Here is a 12841-nt window from a genome sequence, read left to right on the forward strand (position 1 = left end):
TTATACTGTAAGTTAAAACAAATGTTAAGCTGGACCTGGACCCTGATAATGGTTTGCTTTTTCATTTTCAACAGAAGATGACCAGTTTAAATGAAAACCTTGCAGCGATCGATGGTCCTTTAGCTCATTTCTATGAGGGCAACGGCTCCCTTGCTGGCTCAGTGGGTTGCTGCAGCCTCCTGGAGTCTGACAACGACCTGCAGTTCCTTGAAGACCTTGGGCCAAAGTTCAAGACCCTGGCTGAAGTTTGCGGAGGCAAGAAGATCCAAACTGAAGTTGAAGAAGTGTACATTCCTCGGCCCAGTGCCCACTCAATCAACATTCAGACCTCAGTATCAAATGCCCAACAGCTGGCCCCTCCACCGAAGCTGCAGCCCAGTGTCCCCAAACCAGAGCAGACTCTGGTCAGAGAGAAATCTGAACATTCTCAGGTGGTGAAGGAAAGCATTGCCACGGCGAGGGAGGGGATGACTACAGTGAAGGAAGGGATGGCAAATCAAGGCCAGATGGTCCTGCTCCAGCCACAGCAGCAGCCTGTCTACTATACCACTGCCCCTCTAATGCAGCCAATGCACTACGTAGTCCAGCCACAGGTTCAGAACACCATGCTGCTGGCTGCGGCACCAGCCACCAATATGCAGAGCATGGTGCTGCTTAATGGTGGCCAGACTGGACCTGGCCAAGGCATGGTTTTTCAGGAGCCGGCAGTTATGTCCAGCGGACAAGCCCAGAGGTCCAGCATGGTACTGGTGGAGAGAAGTGGGGTCCAGGCGGCCGCACAACCTCTCTGGTCCAACGTGATCCACACTGGCAACCTCTCTGGCCCCCAGACCATGATGGTGGTCGAAGGCAAGGTCCCTGCTGGGTCAGTGAAAGGTCTGAAGGGGAGCCAGACATGCCTTGTGCAGGGGGGCACTCTGCAGCCAGGAGGACCTTCAGGATCTCAAAGGATCCTGGTAGTTGGAGGGCCAAAAGGCAGCATGGGGCAGCGGGTCCAGGGGACAGCAGGTTTGGCCCAGAAATGTGATATCTCTGGCAGTCAAAGAGACCTCTACAGCACATCCACTGGCTCTCACAGCAGCATGTCGGGTTCCTCTACCACCACAGTGAGCACTACCCCGACCTCCCACAAGGTGGTGGTGCAGGAGAAAATCACTGAATTGTGATGTGGGAGACACTTTTAAAAGTACTTCAAACGTCTGGCAAGGCAACCTTAAGTATTTCTATAGGAGACACTTAATCACTTAAACACTTTAAATGTCAGTTAAGGTTAAGGTGGAGGGTTAGGTTCAGGTTAAAACGCAGCACTCTTAGAGAGTGCTACGAAGGGCATGGGCACAGGAGGATCATATAGATAAAATCTCTTAAAAGTTCCTTCAACGAGAGGGATTTTCTTTAATAAAAGATATTAAAAAGGTGTCTCTTATCTATAAAATAGTTATAAGAGTGGTTTTAAAAGATGGAGGCAGGAGATTCGGGCGGAGGTTGAGGGAGCGATCCATTTCTTTGGTCAATTAAAATTAATTTAAAATTAAATAATAAAAGTGACTTTTTTTGCGAGCTGATCCAGTTAGTTACCAGGAGGAGATTAAAAGGTATGAAAATGGAGTAAATCCGCAGCTAAAAAAAACTTTTTAGCATGTAAAAATAAATAAGACATACTATAAGAATATAAAATAAATTAAATTAAATTAAAGGTAGGGTGGAGGGTTAGGGTAAGGGTTAGTGGAGGGTGTACTGCAGCAGTTTGACTAGGAATTTAGCTACATGTAGGTACCTGCATTATCATGCCACAGCTTTTACTTGACACCAACAGCCTCTATTTACATATAATGGTATTAATACTCACAATTTACAGATGTTGTTGAGATTTATTTTTTTTATGCAGACTTGTTTATAATAAGTGATACATTTAATTCAACAGAATGTCACATAACATCCAGACATGTCAATGGAGTCATTAAAGGATAACACTCAGTGTTGGAAATGATGTCATCACATGTTGTTAACAGAGGCTTGGACTAAATCCCTTTTGCTACCAGCCAGTGCATTCATTTAGAACAGTGAACAGAGAGTTTAACTAGAACTAGTGTTGTGCTTTCACCCAGACCATGACATGGAAAGAGGATATGGTGAGCATTATCAATAAACGTAGCAGATTCATGACTTGCCTTTTACATTTATTCTTCCAAAATTCCTGTCAGCATGACCAGTACTGTTTTCTTCCTAATAATTCAAAACGCTTGCGACCAATAGGTGTGAAAAGTTTGCTGGAGTCAGGGTATTGAAGTGATAATCTTTGTATGGTGTTTCAGGAAAAGTGCCTTTGTTTTAATATAATGAATAAACATCCTTTGTAGACTTGCTGCCTTGTATGAATCCACATTAAGCTGACTCACTGAGATGCCTCTTTTGAGCAACAGTCAAAAGATATTCAGGAATGGTTCTAATGTGTCACTGTACAGAAAACTGTTGGAATGATTATGACAGCTTGTTCTATTAACACTCCTTATTAAAGATTCATTAAACAGGTTGCACGCAAATTAAGGATCTAAAGCACTTTTCTATACTGCCCTAACAAAGCCCAACTGCAGTAACTACATTTTTGGGCAAAACTGAGTTATAACTAAAAATTAACTCCTTGATGTCTGTTTTATCTTGTGACAAAGTTTTAGATTTCAAGTTTTGCTTCATTTCAGAGAAATAATGATGTAAAAATTGCAGTAGCTACAAAATCCAACTCAAAACCAAAGCAGACAGCAGTAATTGCACTTACCACGGTCTGATAAAATCTAGCCTTGTATTTCTTCATTGTGTTGAATAGTGAAAACAAGAATAATATAAATTATTATTAGATTATAATTATCATTAAGCTTATTTGATAGGGAAATTATTATCTAGATAGTTTTTAAGTAAAAACGTGAGAAAAAATTATATTGACTAAAATATAACATTACTTTATAATATTAAGTCTAAAATACACAAATCTTTGAATAGAGTTGTTAAACACTTTTAAATACACAAAAACAATTTGAAAATGTTTATTTACCGAAAACAAAACATAAAAGCACGCTGTTTATGCATCACTATAAGAACCTTTTACAGCAAAACCAGAGTGCAGTAACTTCATTTTTGAGGTCAAAGGTCAAAGAAATTGTCATGATTTTTGAGCATAAAAATCACATCATCAATACATGTAGAAATAAGTGTCATATCACCTACCTACCGATAACCCATTTGGCTGGCCAGTTAAAACACGTTTAAAAAAGCAGTTTTTCTCAGTTTTACCCTTTGTGTAGTTACTGCAGGTAGGATTTGTAGGGCAGTATAGTGTTCACACATTCAGTAAAACAGACTTCTTGTTACTAAGGGTGCCACAACTTTTCACAACAAACATGACCAGCTGTTAAGGTTTTTGAGATGTTACATGTAATGGCCTGGAAGATTACACCCACCTCATAATGTAGGAACAGCTTATAGTGCAGAATAAAATATCCACATACAGACTGAATAAACACAAAGCAAACATATCAACTACATTAAAGCATAACCAGCAGATTCAGTACTTGTTTTCCAGGTCTCCATTTCCTCAAAAACCACTATATAGGTCATATGTTCAGGCAGTGTCGTCTGCCACCCTCTAGCAGGCGTAGTAGTAATGATTGGCTGCGATGTGGAATTTAAATAATTAAATGAAAACTTTTGTCTGACTTTCACCCAGGAGACCAGGAGAACACAACAAACGGCCAATTCTGTCTTTTAGGCTGAACGGCCCACTCAGATTGTTTTATGTATTCTAAAAATATTATAACATTATTTGTATTGATGCTTTTATGTAAGCAGTGTTTTAATTTTGTAAAACAGGGGTCATTTCACTACTTAATAAACTGTAATAAGAGAAAAACACACACTTTAAGTGATCATGTTTTTTTATGTTAAATCTAGCTGTCAGTTAAATGTAGTGGAGTAAAAAGTACAATATTTGCCTAAAAATGTAGTGGAATAGAAGTATAAAGTTACATAAAATGGAAATACTCAAGTAAAGTACTTGTACCTCACAATTGTAACTAAGTACAGTACTTGAGTAAATGTACTTAGTAACATTCCACCACTGATTGAGAGTGTGTTGCTTACTAAGTTAAGACTAAATAATAAAAGAAAAAATATTACTATGTAAATATGTACTATGTAAAAACACATAGTATAAAACATAAATAAAACAGAGAAAAGGGATTTAAAAAAACATGGAGAATTAAAACCAAACAATAAATAGCGCATACATCCACCATTTCATGAATTACTTCATGTGATCATTTAAGGCTGTGATGGCCTTTGCCTAAAAGCTGTTTTTTAGTCTGTTTGTGTGTGTTTTCATTGTCCTGTACCGCCTGTGCGAGGGTAAAAGTTTGAAAAAGGTGTGGCCGGGGTGGGATGAGTCCTTGATAATGGTCTGGGCTCTTTTGAGGCAGCAGAGAGCAAAGTCTTTCCAGGGAGGGGAGGGGGCAGCCGATTATTTTTTTGGGCGGTGTTTATGACCCTCTGGGACGATTTCCTTTCTGCAGCCGTGCAGCTGGCAAACCACGGACAAATGCAGTAGTTCAGGATGGTCTATAGTGCACCGGTAGGAGGACACAAGCAGCTTCTGAGCGAGGTGGTTCTTCCTGAGGATCCTCAGGAAGTGGAGTCTCTGTTGTGCTCTCTTTATAAGCTCTCTGGTGTTAGTGCCCCAGCGGAGGTCCCCCTGTATGTGCACACCAAGTAACTTAAATACTGAGACCGCCTCCACACAGTCGCCGCTGATGACAAGGGGCTGAATGTTAGTTCTGTTTTTCCTGAAGTCGATGATCATCTCCTTGGTTTTGTTGGTATTGAGCACCAGATTATTGTGTTGTCTGCAAATTTTAAAATGCTATTGCTGGTGTGAGTAGGGTCATGTGTGTAAAGAGTGTAGAGCAGGGGGCCCAGCACACAGCCCTGAGGGGAGCCAGTGCTGAGGCGGAGGGTTGATGAAGTGTGGGGCCCTACTCTCACTCTCTGGGGCCTATCAGACAGGAAGTCCTCTATCCATAGGCAGAGTGAGTGAGGTAGGCCCAAGTCCAGCAGTTTGGTTACCAGTCTGCGTGGGAGGATGGTATTGCACGTGGAGCTAAAGTCCACAAACAGCAGCCTGGTGTAGCTCCCCCTCTGCTCTAGGTGGGTCAGGGCCTTATGGAGGGTCGTCCTCTGTAGACCTGTTGGCCCTGTACACAAACTGGTGTCCATCAAAGGTGGGTGGAAGGTGAGTGGTAATGTGCTTTCTGACCAACTTATTGAAGCACTTGGTCAAGATGGTGAGTGCCACTGGACGGTAGTCGTTCAGGCTGCTGATGTTGCTTTTTTTGGGAAGTGGAGCTATTATTGATGACTTCAGGCAGGGTGTGATGGTGGACTGTGATAATGATGGTTGAAGATCCTGGTTAAGACCCCAGCCAGCTGCTCAGCATGGTTCTTAAGCATACGTCCTGGGACTGCATCAGCCCCTGCAGCTTTCCTCGAGTTGACCCCCTCAGTGTGCACTTCACCTCGTACTCCCCCACAGTGTGGGTGTGGCTGCAAATACATTCTATTCAAATAAAGACAAGTGCCTTTTTTTAGCAGTAATTGCCTTGGTAAAATGTCAAATGATAAAGCGTTTGACAGTAAGAACACACCCTGAAGGAATGAAGAAGATCAAGACAGATCATGCACAGGGCAGGATACAACGATTCATTTCAGAAATATTTGCATACCTCAGCAAAGACTCACTGCATCTGCTGCCAACTTTGAAGCTATAACATGGCTTTGTGCCAAAATATCTAACTTACTGAACAGTAGCTGTATCCCCCAAGATCAGAGGACGTCACAAAAGGTGACCAAGCCTCTGCAGTTAAAACGTCCACACTTTGTGAATGTCCATTTTAAATCTTTCTATTTATAAGACTCTTTTTTACTTTCTCTTTATTTGATTAAGCAGCAGTAGATCAGTTGTGACACAACAAAGGTTCTCTTCTGGGATCAAACTAGGGCAGTCTTCCGTATTATATGTAGTTTCTGAACAGGTAAAAAAACTTGCAATAAAGAATTACTGGGTTGTCATTAGCAATCTTGTACCTTGGCATGGTTTAAACTAGACACCAGTTGCATGAGGATCACACCAGCCACGACACCAAATCAGACTAGAGGCATAAAGTGTGTGTGTGGGGTCATTGGACGGACCACACAGATGGATTTCAGTTTGGTATGTATGTACAGAGAAGGGGCATTTACGATTTTAATAAACTTTTTTTATTTAGGTATTTTGATGAAAAAAACTGTTTGCCATAACAAAGTTCTGGCTATGAATTTAAGGAACATAAAAATGTATTTATTTGTCAAATCTTATATTGTTATCTAAAAATGTATGTGCTTATAAAACCAACATCATAGCATGTTCCTCTCCAGTTTCCAATTTGCCACTGCTTGTGTCAGTGCTTCAGAGAAATGCTCACCTGTGTGGCTCTCATAAAGACAGACTCAGAGTGCATGCAGTGGACAGTCACAGTCAGGTAACTTTCAGTAGTCCTGGATGTCCATCTGTCTGTAGTAAGAGCTTGTAGGCTATGTTGGAGATTACTTGGATATGCTGAAACCATGCATCCTTCATGATATAGAGCTGCATATCTTTAGCTATGAACAGCCTAATGCTTTAGTTCTGGATTTTGCCCTGTCTGAATCTGCATGGAGAGCCTGTTTAATGCTGCAGGAAGAGTTGTCCTTCCTACATGACAGCGTCACCCTTGTGCAGTCAACTGTCACCGATACGTATCTAAATGCAGCCTCTTATTGGAAGTCTTGCTGCTAGCATCCGGATTGCTCCACTATGGTCTTAAAAACAAAAGCTAACTGGGAAAAAATGGTCAGGCTGTGTTGTAAAATAACTGGTGTTTGCCTTAAAAATCTTCAGCAGCTATGTGAAGATCATCTCTAAGGCTCAGACCGTTGTTTTTGACTCTATTCACCCTTTGCATGCTGAGTTTCAGCTGCTTCCTTCAGGGCGAAGGTTTAGTGTTCCTAAATTCAGCCCCACTAGGTACAGTTTCTCTTTCGTCCTATCTGCTATTGCTGCTCTTAACAAGCAATGACATCAGGACTTTATGCTTCTTATAATCCTACTCCGTTTAACAGTCAGCGATAATTGGGAACTGTGTTGTGTGCACGGTTGCACTTGTGTGTAAGTTGTACTTGTCGAATACTACTGTCTGTAAACAAATTACCCCTCGGGTACATTAAAGTTTTACCTAACCTTACCTTACCTTCAGTTTGTTAGTGAACCTGTAAAACAAGGGTGGAGCCTGGTTTAGGGAAACTACAATCTCTCCTTGAAGCTCTGCTTATTTGCTCAGAGCGGGTGAATAAAGCTCATCAATGGTGGAGGCGCAGCATTGGGAATTATTGTTAAAGTTTAACATTTTGTATTTAAAAAAGTATATCACAATGATGATGTTGTCATAATTTCCTGTCAAGAACACTAAAATGGCATTATTCAACAACATCAGAGATGGTGTTGATGTCTGATGGTGTTGACAAATTAGCACAATTCTCCTTATATATCACACAGGATTCTCACAAGAGCCATGTAGTTTATCATCTGTTGGCATGGTGCAGCCGTCTATATAAATCAATGCTATATTGCAGAGAAGTTTACTCAAATGTTGACTTTTAGTAATTTTGGAGTTGACACGCTATGGTTGTGACATAAGCATATTAGTTAATAGATATGATATACAAAGTATTATTAAAACTGGAACGGAAGCACGGTGGTTCAATCCCTGACCAGAATCAGAATCAGAAACACTATTAGTCCCTTGAAGGGAGATTTGTTTTGCAGCAGGACACAAGACAAGGTACACAACGAGAACAGAATAAGACCCAATAAAAGTCTAATAAAACACAGTCAAAGAAATGCCATACGCATATATAAAATCCAACATGGTCTCACAGAAATCCGTGAAATAGCCATGGATTTTGCTTAACTCAAAACCGTGGAATAGCCACGGAATCGCTCAAATTTCCGTGAAACTGACAGGGATTTCGCTACAATGCAAGTTAATGACAGTCATATCCCGTGGCTATTCCAACATACAAAGTGATTATGTACATTCACTGAGTGAATATTTAGAAAATAAAACATATATTTCTCGCTAGAAATGTGATCAAAATCCATTTTTATGCAGAAACAAAGTCAAAATATTAATTTTTTCACTAAAAATGAGAGAACTGTCCGGCATGTTTTTTGTTCTGACCGCCGGGACCTTGAAAGTCACGTGACTTGGAACAAACCAATAGGAAAAAATATCAATGGGATGGCCACGGGATATGAATGTCTTTAACTTGCATTGTAGCGAAATCCGTGGCTATTTCACAGATTTCTGTGAGACCAGGTTCATAAAATCACTGACACATGTTCGTTGCAGAGCTAATACCCCTAAATGGAGAGTTAATACCTGGTATAGGCAAAAAGTGCAATGTGCAGATGTGCAAGAAGCAAACTTGTGAAGATGAGCAATTTGAGGGCTACTTTCTATTAGTTAAATAGGGCCTAGGGGCCCTAAGACGACGGCCTGAGGGCAAGAGCTCAAATTCATTCCGAAGAGGGTGATCAGGACAATCCATAATGGCGTTAGCCTTCTCAGGACCTGTCTGTTATACATAGACATAACGCCTTCCTGCTCACTTCCTGAAATCAAGACCATGGCAGCCTACATGTCGAAGTGTCCTTGGGCAAGATACTGAACCCCAAATTGATCCCGGTGCTGCGTTCATCGGTGTGTGAATGAACTCCCAATGGTGGCAGGTGGCACCGTTTAGGGTAGCCTCGGCCACCAGTGTGTATGTGTGTATGTGAATGGGTGAATGAGTGCAGTCTGTAGTGTAAAGCACTTTTGATAAAAGCACTATATAATTGCAGTCCATTTACCATTTAATTTTTAAAAATTAAAACACATTTCAATCAGACACATTTTCAATTGACCAGAGAGTACATTAAAAACATTTCTCGATATATATTTTTAATGTTTATGAAATAAATACTACTTGATATTACTTTTTGGGCTTTTTCTCAAGTGTTGGAGTGTGATGAGACCTGCTTCCGAACATGGGTTTTTGTAGACACTGGTCACATATCATATCATTTAGAATAAAAACAAAATGTAAGACAACATCAAAACACACTTTGTTGTGTTTCCCTTTTCCTGTTTATGATAGTGGTTAGGTTTATTTAAAATATACATATTTATATTATATATAAATATATATCTATATATACAGAACAGAGTTGTGAGCAGAGGCAGTCGTGCAAGATCGTAAACTTTAATGTCTGCAGCTGTGATTGTTGGCACTCCTTGAATATTTTGTGTGTGTCATTATCTGTTCAGATACATTTGTTCAACAAACCATAGCATTCCTCTACTCTGAATCATGCATGTCTGGAACACAGTGTCTCTTGGGCTCTCAGCATTTTGTCTGATCACGTTTGATATACTAACATGATTGACTATACTAAATACATTATATGTGTCAACATCAGCCTGCATTGTCTAATTAAGCAATAATGGGTCCATGCTCTTAGCATCAATTGTAAATACGTTGGTGCTAACTATAGCACATTTTGACCTGAAATGACGTATGGCCATTTGAATTCCATTTCGACTATGATCTTGTAACAGGTGTCTAATCTTGTGAAAAGTATTTTCTGTCTCTAATTAGCAAATAATTTGGTGTTATAGTGCTTTAATTATTTATATTTTGGTTGTATGGCTTTATATGTTGCTTCAAAATACAGCATAACATAGTGTATGGTGTCTCATTAGGGAATAACTGTACTTTTTGATTGTGTAATAAAGGACATATGTGATGCATTCCATCAAAATGAGTTGAAAGTCACAGCCGCCTGTTGTGGAAACACATTTTTACATGAATTGCCACGTAAACCCGACCAATTAAATATTAAAATCAAATTCAGTTCTTGTGCCCGTTTTTCCATTTGGTATTTTTCGATCTGAGCCTGATATTGAAATATGAAAAAACAAGCTTTTTCTCCGTTTTTTGTGTTATAATAAAAAACAAATAACAAAATAGCCATTCAATTTTTCATTATTTGATTTTTGATTGCCAATTGAAAATGGAAAGAATGAATGATACACGGCTTCACACATGTTATATCTCTAATCTTTTCTCCATCTCTAACATTTCTATTCCCCAGCATGCAAGTGCCCTGCCTCAAGAGCTTTCATCGGTGCCTCAGGATTTGGATTTTTACCACTTCAGTTTCAGAAATTTTCTATTTTATTTGATCTTATTGCTAGATTAATTTTCTACTCTATTATTAGATTCACTTTTATTATATTGTATTTATCAAAATGTTAGCTTCGTTCTGTAGCCAGGCTTATAAGAATTTGACGATACATTATGCAGTGTCTAAACACTAAATATAATTATTAAGTAAATTATTAGTCAGTGTTCCAAATTGATAGTTTCGTAACTTTTTGAGACTGATTTAGGTGAATTGCCTATCTTTTCTCTGTTTTACAGAGTGGTGCCCCAATCGAGAGATGACTTAGAGTAAATCAAGTCAAATCATTTATTACAATCAATTCATTCATTTATTCATCATCCTTAACCGATTATCCGTACTTGGGTCTGGGGGCTGGAGCCGATCTCAGCTGACACTGGGCGAGAGGACAGGTCTCCAGACGCTCTCATTCACTCCTACGGGCAATTTAGAGTCACCAATTTAACCTAAGTGCATGTTTTTGGACTGTGGGAGGAAGCCGGAGTACCCGGTGAGAACCCACTCTGACACGGGGAGAACATGCAAACTCCACACAGAAGAGCAGCAGGCCAGAGTCGAACCGGCAAATAATAAATAATTATTTATGATAATTATTAATAATGCTGATAGTCGTCTAACCATGCTTTTAAACTGTGAGACCCACACAAGCGTTGCTCAGGTTTATCCTCACATATTTGATATCCTTATGGGAGGGATAGCATATATGATGATGCCCTTTTTTACACTATTGATGCTCCGGCGTGAGGCATCCTATGACTGTCAGAGGTGCTCCATGTGATGACAACTGGATAGAGTTAGAGTGAGTAACAGTGAGAAGAGAGGAGACTGACAGTGGGACCTCCGACTCTGATGCAGATTCACCACACAACATAGGCTGATTATGAAAACAAGAGACAGGGTTGCTGTAAGAGAAAGGTGAGGAAATCATTAGGCTATAGCAAAATAAACAAACTAACGTGTGGTAAAAGTATAGTAAAAATATCTGATATGGTTAATCATGAACTATACACAATAATATATTCACTAGAGGTGGGGGGAAAATCGATACAACATAGTATTGCGATGTTTTGAGTGGCAATATTATATCCATTCATGGCTGTTAAGTATAGATATTTAGCGTTTCTTCATTTCATTTTTCCTTTATTCATTTCTCGAGGAATCATTGAGGGCAACCCCTCATTTACAATGATGTCGAGAGTACAGAGAAAACACAATGAAGAACAAACAGCACAGACAAAACACTTGAAAAAACATTAAAAACAGCTGCAGTGAAAGGCAGAGTTATTGGTCATCATAGTTTCAAACTGGCCCAAGTTATAATTTTGTTGAGTTTGAGTGAATGTTGTAAGATGTTCCAGGTAGATGCAGCAGAAAAACTGAAAGCAGTTTTTCCAAATCCAGTATTTGTCCGGGGAACACTGAGCATTAAGCATTAATCACTAGAGCGTGTTGGATAATTACCATGTGACCAGTTTAATAAAGCGCTGAGGTTTGGTGGCATGTCACCAATCAAGACTTTATAAATGAAAAGGAACTGGTGCATGTCTTGTCGGGTAGATAAAAGTGACCATCCCACCTTGTTGTATAGAATGCAATGATGGGTGGAGTAACTGTCACCAGTGATAATCAGAGTTCAGTGAAGTGAGAGTGGAGGCAGAAGCATGTCTATAGATAGATAAAGGGAAATTTGTTTTGTTTCTGTATAAACTCAAATTACCTGGGGGCCGCTGGAGGCAGTATCAAAATGACCAAAAAAGACACAAAATTAGTAAAAAAAGACACAAAATGACAGAAAAAAACTAAATTACTTTAAAAAGACACAAAATGACCAAAAAACACACAGAATTACCAAAAAAGACACAAAATTATTTTAAAAAACAAAAAACAAAATGACCCAAAGAAGACACAAAATGGCAGAAAAAAACTAAATTACTTTAAAAAAACGAAACAAAATGACCAAAAAAGACACAGAATTACCAGAAAAGACACAAAATAATTTTAAAAAGACACAAAATGACCCAAAAAAGACACAAAATGATCACAAAATACACAAAATTACTAAAAAAAAAAAAAAAAGACACAAAATTATTTTAAAAAACACACAAAATTACCAAAAAAAGACACAGAGTTACCAAAAAAAACAAAGGGACCGAAGAGCAGGACACACAGAGAGAGGTATAGTCCGTGAAATCCTGTAATTTTCTAACAAATGCAACTTAAATCTATTTAACTTTTAAATTTACACTCATGTAAGCAGCAAGAGTGTTTTAGAGGAAGTGCTATTTGAATAGAAGAACATTTAATACATGTAGGAAGTGACATATGGGACTGAGATATGGGAATTATAAATAAAATAAGTAATAATAAATTATATAAAAAATACCTTCAAAGTCCTACTCAGAAGAAATACAACCATCTTCTTTGAAAATTTAACGGGATTATTACCTCTACAAATAATAAATCTACATGGGGCACTGAAAGAATTGCTCAATA

At 39.0% G+C, this 12841-nt stretch overlaps 2 protein-coding genes across 2 annotated transcripts in view; both read left to right on the top strand.

Annotated features, from left to right (window-relative positions):
* LOC131977809 (desmoglein-2.1-like) overlaps nucleotides 1-1798 on the top strand; it is a 65471-nt gene extending 63673 nt beyond the window's left edge. The window contains exon 29 of the mRNA XM_059341252.1: nucleotides 75-1798. Within this exon, the coding sequence (XP_059197235.1) occupies nucleotides 75-1166 (1092 nt within the window). The 3' untranslated portion in view covers nucleotides 1167-1798. The remainder of the gene's footprint in view (nucleotides 1-74) is intronic.
* Nucleotides 1799-5481: 3683 nt separating this feature from the next.
* LOC131977810 (desmoglein-2.1-like) overlaps nucleotides 5482-12841 on the top strand; it is a 37898-nt gene continuing 30538 nt past the window's right edge. The window contains exon 1 of the mRNA XM_059341254.1: nucleotides 5482-5583. Within this exon, the coding sequence (XP_059197237.1) occupies nucleotides 5482-5583 (102 nt within the window). The remainder of the gene's footprint in view (nucleotides 5584-12841) is intronic.

The sequence above is a fragment of the Centropristis striata genome, chromosome 9, assembly GCF_030273125.1.
Source record: "Centropristis striata isolate RG_2023a ecotype Rhode Island chromosome 9, C.striata_1.0, whole genome shotgun sequence".
In the NCBI taxonomy this organism is placed as follows: Eukaryota; Metazoa; Chordata; class Actinopteri; order Perciformes; family Serranidae; genus Centropristis; species Centropristis striata.